This window comes from Vidua chalybeata, chromosome 13 (assembly GCF_026979565.1).
Source record: "Vidua chalybeata isolate OUT-0048 chromosome 13, bVidCha1 merged haplotype, whole genome shotgun sequence".
Lineage (NCBI taxonomy): Eukaryota > Metazoa > Chordata > Aves > Passeriformes > Viduidae > Vidua > Vidua chalybeata.
Window position 1 is genome coordinate 13,925,130 of NC_071542.1, and position 16,135 is coordinate 13,941,264.

The 16,135-nt window shown below is 41.9% G+C and overlaps 1 protein-coding gene across 1 annotated transcript in view; it reads right to left on the reverse strand.

Moving 5' to 3' along the window:
- The window catches only part of AGBL1 (AGBL carboxypeptidase 1), a 247,124-nt gene that overhangs the window by 152,077 nt on the left and 78,912 nt on the right, over positions 1 to 16,135 (reverse strand). The window contains exon 18 of the mRNA XM_053954983.1: positions 10,810 to 10,990. Within this exon, the coding sequence (XP_053810958.1) occupies positions 10,810 to 10,990 (181 nt within the window). The remainder of the gene's footprint in view (positions 1 to 10,809; positions 10,991 to 16,135) is intronic.

A 16,135-nucleotide genomic window follows, 5' to 3' on the forward strand; every position in this document is an offset into this window, starting at 1 on the left:
TGAGCCTCTAGAAAGCCTATGAGCTAAGCCACTAAAAACCCCTTTAAATGCCTTTGTAGTCCTATAGGCAGCTCTCTCCCTGCAGCTGCAGGATGGAGCTCTGAATCAACAATATTGCTTCTGCTTTCCTTTGTCTTTCAGAGTTTGGCATAAAGACAGACTTGTTTATGTGCATGTAGGGAAAGTAGAGGGCATAAGAATGATAATTCAGCTAGGGGCAAGCCTTGGTCATTATTTGGGCCACTAGGCAATGGGTTTGAATTATGGCTTGCCATGACAGTATCCTAAATAACTGTTAGCAGGAAATATTATCTTACATTGCAGAAACAATTACAAGAGTTAACCATTTGGAAAAGGAAATCATGCTGCTGAAGAACTGCCATTCAGCCACCACAGCTCACATTCCTCAGATTAAAACAGAAATTTCAAAGGGAAAAGAAGATAAATCAATCCAAGTTTCTGTCCAAGTAATGCAACATGTTTTTAGGGTAGCACACACCAAAACATATGCATATTTGTGTTGCTGATTTGCACAAACCCATTCCCGTAGGATGAAGAACATCATAATTGAAAATGAGAGCACAAATGGCCACTTAAATGCCTAAACCACAGCTTGAGTAATTGTGCATGCACACACATATCTGTTTTTCAAGCACAACTGCATCATTTCAGTCCTGGCAATCTGGATCAAAATGGTTTCTATTAACTTTATATATGCATTTACATGCATAGAATACTGTATCATTTGGACCTCAGAGTTTTTGGCAAACCTCAAAGCTAACTCCTTATTTAGGTTTCCATGAGGTTTAAGCAAGAATTAGCAATGACAGAGTCATACCTGTACCGTAGATTGTAGAGAATTAGGTATGTGTGCTCTTTAGGGACCAATCCATTTGAGACTGCATGTAAAATAATGGTTTCAGAGCTGCCACATGTGTTTCTCAGAGATTAATAAAATACTCAGAAACAAACCACAAAACAGAAGGGGGTTGATTGCACCTAAGTGATTTCTTTTCTGTGCTTTGCAACATCTGCTGCAGACCTGGTTGCCACAGTTTCTACCCAACGGCCTGAAACCAGAAACCCACAACATTCACAAAGCAATGGGTCCACCAGTTATGAAAGAAAAAAGTCCGAAAGAGGGACACTAAGCAATGCCTGAAAGTAAAGCAGGTGCTTTGTTATGGCACTTTGAGACCAAAGATACAACAAATAAACTTTTGTCATCAGTCCACACTGTCAGAACAGACACTCATCAGTTAAAACACAGAGAGCTGTGAACACTGTCAAAGCCAGTTCATTAGAGAATGATCCACTCCAGGTATGGGATCTGCTGCTCCAGCTGGATCCCTACAAGCTGTGGGGCCTGATGGAATTCATCTGAAGATCTTCAGAGAGCTACTGATATTGGAAAACCCTTGTCAACGATTTTTGAGCAGTCTTGGGAATCCAGAGAGATTCCAGATGACTGGAAGTTCACAAGCATTATCCCAGTTTTCAAGAAGGGCAAGAAAGAGGACCCCAGAAACTACAGGTCTGTCAGTGTCACAGGTTTGGGTCAGATATTACAAAAAAGTTCTTCACCCATAGAATGGCTGGGGATCAGAACAGGCTCCCCAGGGAAGTCAGGCACCAGCCTGACAGAGTTCAAGAAATATTTGGACAATACTCAGTGGCACATGCAGTGACTCTTGGAGTGCCCTGTGCAGGGCTAGGAGCTGGACTTGATGATCCCTATTGGTCCTTTCCTAAATGGCATATTCTGTTATTCTGTCATAAATAACAGCCCTGAACTGGGCTTTTGTTTTGATAAGAAATTAATGAATGTGTAATGAAAATATACAGTTGGTTTGAAGTATTTCTACTATTTACAGCAACAGAGCCTTTTTCTTAATATTCTCCTTTTTATTTACATTCCCAGCTGTATTACTGTTATGAGCCTGAAAGCTCACTGCCATTGATATGGACACTATTTGATTTTTGAACAGGAAACATACTGGATGGGATTACATCCCATTCAAAGCTGTCTAAAGATAGACAGAGGAGTAGCACAGTTCAAGGGTGCCCTCACCTGCATGTCAGGGAAAGCAACAGAAATTATTGTGACTTCAAACACGTAGCTTGTTTTCCACCTGAAATCCAGCATGTGCACAAAACCAGACAACAAAGTTATTCAAAAGCAAACTCTCTTTTTTGTAACATGCATGTTCTGGAAGGGAAAACAACTGTTCTCCCACTGTTTTTGGATTGCCATGTTCAGCCTCTACATGGGTTTACAGTAGGACACTTGACAGGTAAATCTGCAGACTTTGGTTTGGCTATTCCATGCAGATGGTTCAACCCACAAAGTGTCAGTTGCCTTTCCAGAGATTTCAGTCTAACCCCAAAGATGTTATATTTGTCATCTAAAAATATCCATGAGCAATATAGCTTAGTCCTAATCTCCCACAGCTCCTTCTGCTTCATGTTCAGACCTTGTGTCACCTCTCTGCTCTCACAGATGTAATCCAGACCTGCTTTGGCTAACATTATATCCATCTAAGCATAGAATTCACTGCTACTCAAACGAGGTGCTAGAGATTTCAATTATATACACCAAGATCTATTAGAAAATTGAATGGGAGATCACCAATTTTTCTTCACATCACTGGAGCAAGAACTTCAAGCCACGATAGTGCACTGTAGAAGTGACTGATTAGTGCAATAAATTAAGTGACTACATAAAGCCTCTTTCCCTGGTTCTTCTTATTTCTGAATGGTATTAAAATAGTTTATGAGTGTTCAGCTGCTTTGCACTTTACACCCTCTCATGTGCCATAACTGTTAAAGAGAAGACAGAAAAATCATCACTTTTTAAATCTTTGCCTTTTATTTTTATGCTAATGACCTTGTGTTATCTAACAAACAATGAATACAGGAGACATTCCTCAAAAAGTAAGTTTTCATTAATATCATTCCTGTTACTGCTGGCAGAAGACACCACAGACCAGAGCTAGAACTGAGAACCAAACTTCTGCTTTAGGCAGTGCTCCATGAGAGCCAGGGCCCCCAGGAGGACTGGTACTTTCCTCTCCTTCAACAGCTGGGCTTATGAGCATTTTAGGAGAAAAATGGGGCAACATGTGAGACAGAAGGAAACTACTACTAGAGATGCTGTCATGGGATACACCCGGAAAGAATTCTTGCACTCACACCTTGTTAATGCCTGGTAATGTAACAAAACCCTCCCAATAAAACAACAAAACAGCATTACATGAAAATACTGACTTGATTATGGATTGTTATGTGTGTATGTTTGGCAATAAATCCTTTTTCCTATTGGCATTCCATGAAATATACATATATACATGCAGAGTAGACTACAGCAGCTCTTCTCCAACTGGTATGAGTCCTTAAGTCTTTGCTATTTGTGGCAGACAAACAAAAGCAATCAAAAAGGTGAATTAGGACCTAGACTATGTTGTTCACTTCTGTGTTCTGCTTCCCCAGACACTGAAGGATCCTGTGAGATATCATACAATCTGTAACAATTTTACATAAGGACACATCCACTGGTGAAATTCAATAAGCCAGTTCTAAAACACTATGGAAATGTTTCTCACTCCTGCACTTCTCTGAATATAGCATAATTTCCAAAGAATTTTACATCATAAATCACCCCTATTTCCATGCAGAAAAACACCAGCACAGTTACCTGAGAGTCCCTACCAAGGTTATGACATTATGGAGGTAGGATGTGTTCAAACACTAACTTCAGAGTCGTGCAGTGTGCACAGACCCAAAATGCACCATCACTGGAGCCTTTTCCCTGCCAATGTCACCCCCTGCTTCTCTATTTCCTCCCCTCAGCTCAAACCTGAGCTATACAACTCCAAGAGCCCTTCAGTTTTTCTACTCCTTCAAGACTCAGAGCTCCTTTCTGGCATTAAAACTGTGCCTCACCTTTTTCCTGACTCCCAGCAGTGCTGCCCATTAAGCTGCAGAAAAGGTTTTGATTTCTCACCCTCTCATTGCAGTATTGACTCAATTTTCTGTTCTTTATTTTCTTGATGCTTCTGTGGGACATTCAGCTGGGTTTATGAAATTAGGATGGCAATTTGCTGAAACCACTGGAGCAAATTTTGCCCGTGTAATTACCCAATTGCATGTGCAATCACACAAGCCATGTGCCCAGGTAAACAATTCAACTTCAGCTGGACCTCTGTAGGTACATTTTTGCACAGCAATTTTGAAAACATAAGCTCTCAAATGAAGCTTATTTTTGTAGATAAGGCTCTTCATCACTTTTCTACAAACGCTATTCCCACTTGCCAGTCTGTTTCCCCACCCCAAGGTCATTTTACATCCCCTCTCCTATCACAGTACTTCACCAGCTTTTAATGCTACATTTGAATAACAGATTCCAACGAAAGGGAAGGAAAAAGTGAGAAAGAAATACATAAATAAATAAAAATGTTAAAGAACAATATTATCCAAAACACAAATCTAACCCAATACAGAATTTTTAAAAAGCAAACTCATGGAAAATAAGATTTACATTTGCAAAACTAAGCTCCTGATTTTTTTGTTCATAGGCTTTCAAAAATTTCAGTGCATATTTCACAAAAAAATATGTGTTTTAATACTTAAAAGGGCCAAATAGCAACATAAAATGAGAAATGTCACTTGGAACTCCAGGGATGTCCAGTATTCATGGTGAAAGAAATACTGCCTGATTTATTACACAGGGTAATATATGAAGATATACTACAAGAGACAATAACCTTCATTCCCAGGCAATTTCAGCTTTCCAGGTAGTGTGGATATTGCAGTAAAGTACTGGACATTCTTCATTGCATCTATAAAAGTGAAGTTTTTACAATTTCATTTTGTGGACTTCTATTTTCCCATCCTATGAATAACAACTCCATCTCTGCATCTGTAGCTTCCAACAGGCTTTAACTCAGGTAAACAGACTTGATCTTGAGATGGGTGGCCAAAAGAGCCCCTGTACTTGTGATATTAGCTCAACTCCAAAATATTCAGCTTTAATATCGGTGTTTGATGTCTACCACAATCACCTACAAGGGACCATCCAAGCTCAGCAGCAATTACATCTCAGTGTAAATTTGCCTATGCAGCCAGCTGGGCCAGAGTTTACATATATGTCCTGGAAAACCCAAAAAGGTATAAAGGGACTCCTGATTTTTAATACATTTCCCCAATTCCTACATTGATGATACTGAGGTATCCTCCACAAACTCTCATCAGGTGGTTCTGGAAGTCATTGCAGCAGGATTCTTTCCCTGTGCCAGGATGGAATCCTGAGGAAGAGCTGCAGCTACAGAGCTCCATGAAGTGCCTCGTGCAGCCAGGGCTGAGCTGCTGGGTCAGGCTGCACAGGAGCCAAGAGCCCAGCATGGTTTTCATTCCCTCCAACCCCACTGCACAGCCTGTGGCACTAATGCACCAGGCCCTAACAAGGCACCAGCTGCTCCTTGCCTGTCTCTCTACAGAGACCAGCACAGGCACAATTGTGATGGGAATAATATTGCACAAATGGGACTTAAATAAGCATAATAACAAACAAAAGGGATAATGACACACAATCAAGCTAACAAGAATTAGAATATAATTCAATCATCTCATTAACTTTACTAAAAGCTAGCTTTGTACACCAGTCTCCTGGCTCCTGAAAATGTCTTCAAAGGAGTGCACACATCTGATTACAAACCCGCATCATCAGTTAGGAAAACAGACACGAATGCAGAACAAAGGGATTCCTTTCTGAGCCTGTGGAACAGCCTGTTCACATCTAATATTCATGCTAACTTGAAAATGCAAGGTAGAACCTATCCAAAATGAAATGGTTCCCAAGGCTGGAAGCTGAAGTGTTTAGTAGTCCAAGGCAGTAACACTACTGAGCCCACACCCAGTGATTTTTTGTAGTAAAATTTCTAGGTGACCTTGCATCACCAGCATAAATTGTACAGGAAGGAGCACAGGGACACACACACACACAACTCATTGGGCACCTTTACTGTGTCAGAGCTTACAAAGACTGCACATGCTTTGGCAATTGGCAACTGGGAGACTGATGAAACATGGAACAATGCCTTGGATCCTTCCAGTATTTAATATAGCCATTAACTAATTAGATTTCACGACCATTTAGAAGACAGATGATATTGCAATCTCCATTCTATTAACCAGAACAATATGGTATTTCCATGAGAAACCTGCCAACAGGAGAATGAGGCCCCAGAATTTAAACAAACCCTAGATCCTGTCCACAATACACTTTTTAGTCAAAAGACAGAAGTTGTGATGCTCAGTTATTAGGTTAGACACTGGGACAAGCAAAAATTGTGTTCACTCTCTGGGTCAAACTCCTGAAAGCACATGGGATCTGCTGAAGATCAAAGGAATTGTAGCAAAGCACCCAAAATTTCAGCTATACTGCTTCTGAGAAACAAAAGCACCAAGCAATAAAGCCAACTACTGACACAAGGCTGGTGCTGAGTCCCACAGACAATGATATCACACAGGCTCCTGTTTTAGAGGCTCAGGCACACTATAAATTAGGTGAGGGTGTTAAAACAACAGCTGGCTGCTAATTAGTCACAGCCCCCCTCAGCAGGGTATCAGCAAAGTGGCAGAGAACATCTCAAGTAAATTAAATTTTAAAAAATCCTACTGCAATCACTCCCTTGACAGACCCTTCCTTCATCTCCCCTCTCAGCTTTTTATTTATTGTAATTACTTTAGTAATAAGATTTGTTTCCTTGTTATTATATATATTACCATGCAGGGCAACAACAACAACAACAAAAAAATAATAGCTGGGAAGAGTTATGGAGCTTATTTATCTCCTTGGCTGTTATTGGGCCGTTGGGTGGAGAGAGCAATGAGGAGGTAGAGGCCTGGGAAAAGCAGTAAATAGAAAAGAAAGCATATTCCTTGGGAGCAGAGACATATGGGGGCATATTTACGAAGGAGGAAACACTGACAATGAGTGAATAGAGCTAATAACTCAGGGGGCCCAGCAGCCCTGGCTGATAAAGGAAGGAATAAACAATCCTGCACTGCAAGTGCTGTCAGAAGGGAGAGTCCTGGGGTGCAGCTGTCTGCAGGGGGATGTTTATCATAGAAGGAGAGCCAAGGATGGGCTGTCACATCAGCACAGCACAAAGGCCTTGGATGAGACTGGGGCACCTCCCACAGCAGAGAGGAAACTCTGACAAGTGTGTGATGCAGGGCCAGACACCATTTCTGGTTGTTCCACCAAGGAACAATTCACAGAATGAGAGCTAAGAAATACTGCAGCTCATATTTTATCTCGTGCTGTGCAGGCACTGGCCACATTTGGTACCCTAAGCTCTCAAATCCATCACTGCCCTCTCAGTGAAAGGCAGCAGAAGCAACACCTGAGGCACCAAAGCAGCAAAGACCTGTAAAAATTTCTGCTCCACTTGAGGAAAATTAGCCCATCTTTTATATGTACCTTCCAGAGCCACCAAGGATCCCAGTACAGATGTTCACAGAATTTGCATCTTTGTCATCTCTGAGGTCTTAAGGAAAGCACCAGTGCACATGCTCTTACATTGTGCATCTCAGAGCACAGCCAGAGTATGTGAGGGTTGAGTCCTTCACAATTTACAAAATGCTCTTTTTTTTTTCCAAGTATGCCTTGCCTTCCACATATGCCTACCCAATTACTTTTGGCAAGGTGGTGACAATTTAGGTGCAGAACTTCTGAAGAAAACATGAGGACAGACTCAGAGAGCATCTGTCAAAGAGCAGCACACGACTCCTGTAGCACCTCTCTCCTAGAAAGAAATTCCATTAATTCAAAACCATTCCTTTCCCAGCCTCCTCACATCTCTGCTCTGTCCTTAGAGAAACAAATACATCATAGATTAACCAGTCTGGAGAGAGCCTTTGGAGTGTATTTGCAGAGTGCATGGCACCAATTTAGAGCTAAACTTCTCCTTCAACCCTCTGACCACAGAGAAGCAATAAAGAGAAGGAGGGATGTCTGCAGTTGTACAGCTTTGTGTGACATCACCTCAAGATTTAGTCCTTAAGGATGCAGTTCTGCATCATAAATGGACTCCTTAGACCAGACACTAGCTTTTTTTTTCCTATCCCTGATCCTTTCTGCCTCTTATTGCCCAGAGAACACAATGTGTCCATTCAGGAGAGTAAGCATTAATACAGGAGAGAAAAAGGTCATTTATACAAATTGTGTCTTTAGGTATAGAGACAAATGTGGTGCTTCTCCTCTTCCTAAGATCGTCCTTCCAAACAGAAGGCACCAGGTTCCAAAGGTTAAGTGGGAGCACACTCCTTTTTTCTTTTGTACTTTTTGACACTGTGCAGAGGATAACTGTTCTAGGAGGGATTTTAGTGGGCATTTCCATCTCTTTATGTCAGTAATTGTCAAACAACCGAAGCTTTTCTCTGATAGGCTTGAGGAGGTAATGAACAAAGCCCCTGAGTACACAAGAAACAGACAGAGTAAATTAAAGGGGAGGGAGCATCAAGGGAGAGACAGAAAACCCAGCACCTCACCTGCCTTACCTTGGAGAAACAAAGCTCACTCAGCCTGTGCTGGGGGAGGGCAGGTACAGGAGACAACAGGATGTTTTTAAAACAGATAAAGAATAGTCCATGGCTATATTCCAAAGAAAAACCAGGATTTCCTCTACCTAGCTGCTACTATGGTTACCCCACACCTTTGAAGAAATCATGTGGCGTCCAATAAATTTCCTTCATCTAAAAAAGACTCACCAGCTCCCATCTCTACTCATTGGTTCATTAATTTACAAAATTCATCAAGTTATTTTCAATGAAAAGCCTCCTTGATTCGACAGGAGGGAAGAGTGAGAAAAGGGAAGAAGAGGAAAATAAAAAGTAAACATTAAAATCAGGTAAAGGAAGAGGAAGAAGATGCCGACTCTTACACATTCCCACAAGCTCTTACACACCCACACACACTCTTACAGGCTACCAGTAAACCTGAGCCCCAGAACAAAAATATTTCTTTTAATAGAGGAGGAACCATGGCTACTAAAAACATACATATAAAGAAACAAGAAGAATATGTGAGCCATGGGAGGATTCACAAGAGAGATGTATTTAATTTAAAGCATAAAGCAATTATTTATTCCCCTCCCCAGGCCTCATGATCAGTAAAGGAGATGTGGCCAAGTCCCTGGTTCTGCTGGTCCTATCCATTTAAGGTTTACTAAACTTTTCTTCATCACCAGATTTAACTACAGCTCAAGCTCATCTGCACCACAGAACACAAAACACCCTCCTGTGTGACACAGGCCTGGGCCATATCCTTCATTCATGTGTCACCAAGAGCCACATTCTCCCTTCTGAAGGTCCCTTCTCTGCTACACTGGTTCCTGACAGCTGGAAGAAAAGGTCAGCCATTCCCTCCAGTCCTGTATCTGATGGAAAATTCAACTAAGTGTAGTGAGAGGAAAAAAATAAGGGGGAAAAGCCACAATTGTTTTTTTTGTTCCTTCTGTTTGTAAGGATCAAGAAAGCATTTGGTACCCACGGAGGCTTTGAATACCCTGGGGCAGTACCCAGCTATTCTGAACAGTGCTCCCAACTTCTGGCAGACCCAGGTCCTGAGGAGAACAGCAGCCCAAAAGCTGAGACTTGACAGACTATGAACTGTCAGAAGAGCCCAAGGTGCTCTCTAGTGAACCACTCATCCTAAATTCAAATGAGTTTGAAACCCAGCTCAATGCAGTTGTTGCTTAGGATTTGCTTTTCTGTTCCTGCAACACTCAATCACCACAGCCCAACCCCAAAGCAGGTGTGGGACTGTAGCTTAAAAAAAGTTGTTGTTCTACACTTTGCTGTGTTTCAGTGCTTATTTAAGCCCATCTTTCAGCTTTGGCATTTGTCATGTGCTCCTCTGCAATAAGCCAGGGGACACAGCTGTTGCAAACCCTGCAAGTCCCCATCACTAGGTCAAGACAGCCGCCACTGGTGGGATGTGATCATGATGTCCTGCCCTTGTATCGGGCAGAACCAACAGTTATTAACTCACTGCCACTCCACAAACACCCCAAGTGAACAAATTCCACCGTCTGCAGAGAGGAGGAGATTTGTTTTCCAGCAAAGGGCAAGCCTACCTTAGCCTTGAAACCTCTTCAAGGTTTCACACAACAATATTTATTTCAGATCAAAATATTAGGAGCAGAGATGTGCCTTCTTCACTCATGCTCAGGGAGAGGGAAGTTAGTGTGGGTGGTTAGGGAGGGTATAAGGTAAAGAATGCAAAAATAATCAATATTTTTCCAAGATCAGATTCAGCATCTCTTAGGAAACATGTGGGAAGGAAGATTGAAAAGAAGGTGGGAGAAGGAGGAAGGTTCACTATACAGAAATATTTCTGTGAATTTTTAAGAAATCCTTATTCATCCTCCCCCACCAGGTTATACAAAGCATTAATTACAGACAATTTTCCCCAAGCATATCTGCTTTGCAGCTGTATTCTGCCCTGCTGCTTTAGCAGGATGGATAAACCTCCATTTGTCAGTAAAGATCCTGTTTCTCCAGCACCACTAACACTCCTTCCAGGGAAATGAGAGATCTTCTGACCACAGACAGTACAGAACCTCATGCATCTGACAAATGCAGGACAGCACACCAGGCCATGCCTCAGATTCTTATTTTCCATACAGGACTGATGACAGGATGAATAAAACACGGGGCAAAGGGAATTCTCCCAGCACAAACATTGAAGATGAGACCTGCTGGGTGCACAGACCAACGCCAGGATAAGCACACGTCACAACTCACTTGCCATTGATGACTCCATCAGGATTAAGCATGGGCACAATCTTGAAGATGAAACATTTCCTCAGGAGCTCAGCAATGGGATCACTGCTCACCAGGAACTCCAGGGTGCCCTTCATCACCCAGCTGGCATTGCTCTCACCAGGGTGAACACGGGCTGTGAGGAACACGTAAGGACGGCTGCCTGCAAAACAAAGCAAAAGCACCCCTAAACTAAACAGGGATTTTCTTTGAATAAGATCTTTTCAAGTGGATTTTAGTCCTTTTGAATTTAGATAACAGTCCAAAATGCATTCTAAGGAAAATACGTCCCTAGACATTCCAGATATTTTCTCAAGGTGTCATTTATAAACTGATCACAAATTTGGTCCTCAGAACCAGCAGAGAGCTCATTTCTGTTTATTCTGTGATAACTTCTAGGTATTTACATGTACCATTAGAAAGCATTCTGCAGGTGCAAGTTACTGCCTCCAAATAGCTTTACCATGCTTTCTAGCAACTATTGAAAGTTTGATTCCATCAAATTTCATTAAGGTTTAAAAGGCAGCAAGAAGTTATTTAATTGTCTAAGGTCCTGCTCTGCTTTCAGTATTTTGCCATTAACAACTCAGAACTTTCTAAATATCTAAATAGATTTGCCCACCCATAAGGGGCTCCAAGGACATGCAAGCTGCCTGATCTCTAGAAATAATTTGTGTTGTAAGGTCAAAATCATAATTAATTGAACTAAACTGATAAAATTAAATAAAATGCACTAATATGTTCACCAGAGCTGCAGAAGTTGAGTACTCAAACCTAACGATTATTTCATAACAATACAACAAAAGGTAGAAATAACAATGTACATAGCTAAGGCAAGCTGTTGCTTTTGGTGGAAAGACTTTTTCAGTTTTATTATATAAAGATGCTCACTCAGATTAGAAAGGCTGATTTTCAGAAGTTGCAACTAGTAGAGTTCATCTGTTTCTAGCACTGCTTTCATGCATGGGAAACATAAGCTGTGGCAGTTTGAGGTAGGGGAGGGGATTTGGGGGGTTGCTTAAAAAAAAAAAAAAAGAAGAATGAAAAAACCCAAAGAGTAAATTGAATTTTTACTGAGCAGTTCATTGATAATCTCTACTGAACTTATTTCAAAACAGACTTGCAACTTAACAGCAAAAGTTTCCTTGTTATCAGATATGTTATTTGCTGTTCCTGTGAAAAAGCCACTAAACACATTTGGTCTGGGTACAAGCCTCCAAAAACTCTCAGCATACATATGCTTATAAAAGACCAAGTTTGGCAGCAGATTCTTTGAAGATCCCATCTGTGCTGAGCACACTTCAGGGATGGGCCAAGGAAACAGGAGAAGGCAGGAGGAGACACCTGCCAGGCACAGAAAATAAAAGGAAAGGAGAAAGCAATTATCTGTCTTAAAATGATCCTTTTGTGAGCGTTCACTATCACAAGTCAAGCTGACAGATTTACTTCAGTGGGAAGCTTTATCTCTCAGGGCATCACAGCCATGCCAGGGCAGGTTTGTCCAGCTCAATCAGGACACGTCAGAGCTCAGGCTCTGTTCCCTTAATGAACTCAGGGCACCCAGCTGACAGGACTGGGAGAGGCACCAGGACAGAATGCAAAACCAAAGGGATCAGCTGAGTGCCCTTGTAAACAAATGCTGAATTAGCACCTTACATGCCTTTGTCCTTTGCTCCCAAAGCCATCCTTCAGTTTCCCAATGTGTTACAAATCATTAATCAATCATAGTAAAACAGGGAGGTAGAACACCATCCCCAAAAATACAGATGGTAACAAAGAGCTGTTTAGCCATTGGTCTGACCAAGAAAAGCTGTGTCAGCCAGGAACACAGGTGAAATTTCTCATTTCACGTTCAAATAAGGAATAAATTAATTTCTCTCCTTACTTGTATTATTAGGCACAGTTCTGCTCAGTATGTACTTTACAGCACAATTAGGTTACATCATACAGGGACACACTCAGATTTGGAAATAATCCCACATCCACACTTCCCTCTTAAGCAGTTGGTGGGCACTAGAAGAGTGAACTGCACTCCCAGCTCAACGAGCACATACAGAGCAATCATGTTCTGGTCCAGTAAAGCAACTGGGGCTCTGTTCCTCAACAGCCACATATGAGACTTTTGTCATTCTTACACCTCCCCATGCTGGGAGGTTTGGTACATTTTCATCAATGTGTACTCTTAAGTGCCTTAGACACTTCTGGATTGCCAAAGACTCCTTAGCTCCTGCAGGACCAGCCATTCTGGCTTTTCCCCCCCAAAATTAGAAGACATTAGTTCTGTTCTTCTCTAGTTAATTGTGCATTACCATCTACCTTAGTAATGCCTTACAATAGCAACCAACAAAAGCCAGATTTCACAAAGACATCAGCTGTGTTTTGCCATTTCTAAACATTTTCTCCTTTCTCCCATCACCATGATTTAGTGCTGTTTTGCAGGCTCATTGCTGAGCTAAACTTATGGGGCTGTGCAGATAGAGCTGGGAATGAGGCTCCTGAGGACTTCTAATGGACAACAGCTGTAAATAGCACAGAGCAAAATAAAATATGCTCTCTTTTGCAATTGATGAATACAGCTTTAAGAACTCTTACCTGTTCTGGATATTGATAGAGTTCAGCATCTTAATTGAGAGGTTCACTCCTCAGTCAAAATAAGAAAAATAAAAAAAACCTCTAAGCAACAGCCTTCTCATGTCAGAAACTCAGGACAGTTTGCCATAATTCTGCTAATTGCAATAGCATGGGGCTGGCAGAGATCTGACTTCTGCTGTTTCTCTCAAGGCTCATCAAAGTCAAGCTTGCCTTACTCAGACTCAGTGTTGGAAAAGCTCCTGGAGTCTCCAGATCTTAAACCCCAGGAAACATGAGGGAAGGGAAAGAGACCAGAGATCACCTACACTGTTCTCCTGTGGGTGACAATGGGAGGGCCCCATAGCCTGCAAGTCCAGCCAAGGAAATCTCTCTATTCCAGAGAAAGTTTCCTCTGAAAGATCCCATCCTGCCAAGCACATCCTCAGCTCTGACATCCCACCCACAAGAGAGTCGTAAGGGAGGTTTGTACAAGCAAGGAAACCACAGAGCTTGTTAACTGTCTGTTCCCTTCACAGGAGCCATCACAGCCAAATCCCACCTCCAAATGCTGCTCCCCGAGCGCTCCCAGCGTGAAAACTAATGAAGCAGCAAATAGAGCAAAGAGCTGATGACATGGCCATAAAACTTGCTACTCTTGAAACACCTGGAAAACAGCAGGAGCAGCCCAAACCTATGGTTTACAGCATATCCAGTTACTTTGGAAATATTGTGTTAACTGCTATTAACAGAGCTCATGAAAGGAGTAAACAGAGCACTGGACAGCCATGCTCCACACTCAAGTGGCAGCACCAATCGAGATCTCTGCACTCAGTTCAGCTGCTTCATTCCTGACTTCCAGCAGTCCTGACCAGACCAGCTCAGTACTACCCAGTGCAGCTTACTGGTTTATACTGGTGCCCAGCTGCCCTTCTCTCTCTGCTCTTTCAGAGCTCTATAGTAAAACTTCCCATGCCCTGCTAAACCTGTGTTAAGGACTCACAGCCTCAGAATCCTCAGGCCAACACTTAGGCAGCTCCTTTCCAGGTTCTGAAGAAGCTGCCAGAAAGCTCAGGTTAGCCATTTATCTCTGCAAAGCCCACATGACACATAACCTTCTCTGGGAATGTAAATAATAAAAAAAGGAAAGTAGAGGAGCCTTTTTGTGCTACATAAAGCCTTATCCAACAAATCACATCTCCTTACACTGTATTACATTTCAACATGCCCAGAATATAACATGGCATCAACAATACCCAAGGTGGGAGATTAAAGAACCACTGATTCCTCTTGTAAAACTTCGAGCAAAGAACCTTTGAATGATAATTTTACTAATGCATCACCTAATTCCCATCTCTCCTTCTCTTCACTCATTTTTGATTGTGTATCTATGAATGAAAATGAGAGCTTTGTTCTTCCAGTCATGCTAACTTGCTGCTTAATCTCCTGCCTCTAAGTGTCCTCCTCTAGTCATGTCATCACTAAGGTTCACTAAGAGGTGACTTTGATGTCAGTAATCGTGACATCAATTGGGGAATGAGAAGACTGAAAGAAAAGAACAAAACCCCATTAACACAGCAGTGTCCCTCATCAAGGGGAGCACAGAAAGGAAATGAAAAGCAGTTCCAGATGCCCTGACCTGGGCTGCTGTTCTAAATTATTTCAAGCTGAGGTTTGAGCCATGCCATTTGTAAAGGGACAGGGCACTGAAATGACACAGGGCTAGGATTTTTTTAAGGAGTCAAAGGGAATTATGTACACAGCATGTGAAAAATTCAGTCTAGATCTGGGTCTTGGGCTGAAACTTTCCGGCTGTGCCTCTGCATACCTCTCTTTCCTTTGCACAAGCCCAGGGCCATTAAGACACAGGCTTCTTTTTCTCCTTTATGTCTAAGTACAGCATGTATATTATGATCATTACACAGATCAAAGAGCCAAGTTTACCCCAGGATAGAGTAGCGAAAAACCAAGAAAGCAAAACTTTTCCTTCTAACTTAATTAGCTGCTCCCACTACAGGCTATTCTGTGAGTAAATGATGGGTAAACAGGAGGACCATCACAAAGCTCTTCCATGCATGTCACAGCTGCTTCATGTCCTGGATCCATCTGACATGCCCAAGGCTGCAGAGTTATGCAAAGCCAGAGAGAAGAGGGGATATGGTGTGATATACAATGAATATATTAAAGTATATTTGTAAAAAACATCAAATACTCACATCACAGAAAACAGTGAGCCTGATCTGAGGTAGAATCTGCATCAGATACTTTTCTCCCCTCCTAAAACTTTTCTACCAGTTGTCAGACTTTCAGTTGCCTTAAGATAGAATAGTTCTTCCCTACCCCAGATTGCTCTCTCCTTGCTGTGCCTGTTTTTGGCTAAATGCTCCAAAAGCAGATACATCTTAATACAGAGGCAAAACACAGTCTAGCAGGATCAGCTGTTGTTTTCCAGAATTATCAATGAGCTATTCCTTTCTTAAATATTTCTGTATATTTATTATTACTATTACCTATGGCAAAGAAGTGAACATAACAAATCATCTCTGCTGCCTGTTCTCTACCTTCATAGCTTGGTGGGAGAGTTTCAGCCTCCAAGTTGCTTGGCAACCTTCTTTTGTGTACATGTTTTATGAATTCATTCACCTCTGAATCAGAGATGATCAGGGAGCTGAATATGGGTACAGAATGCTCAGCCTCAGTTCAGCTTGACCTCCTACTAACACTGGGTTTGAACTCCAGG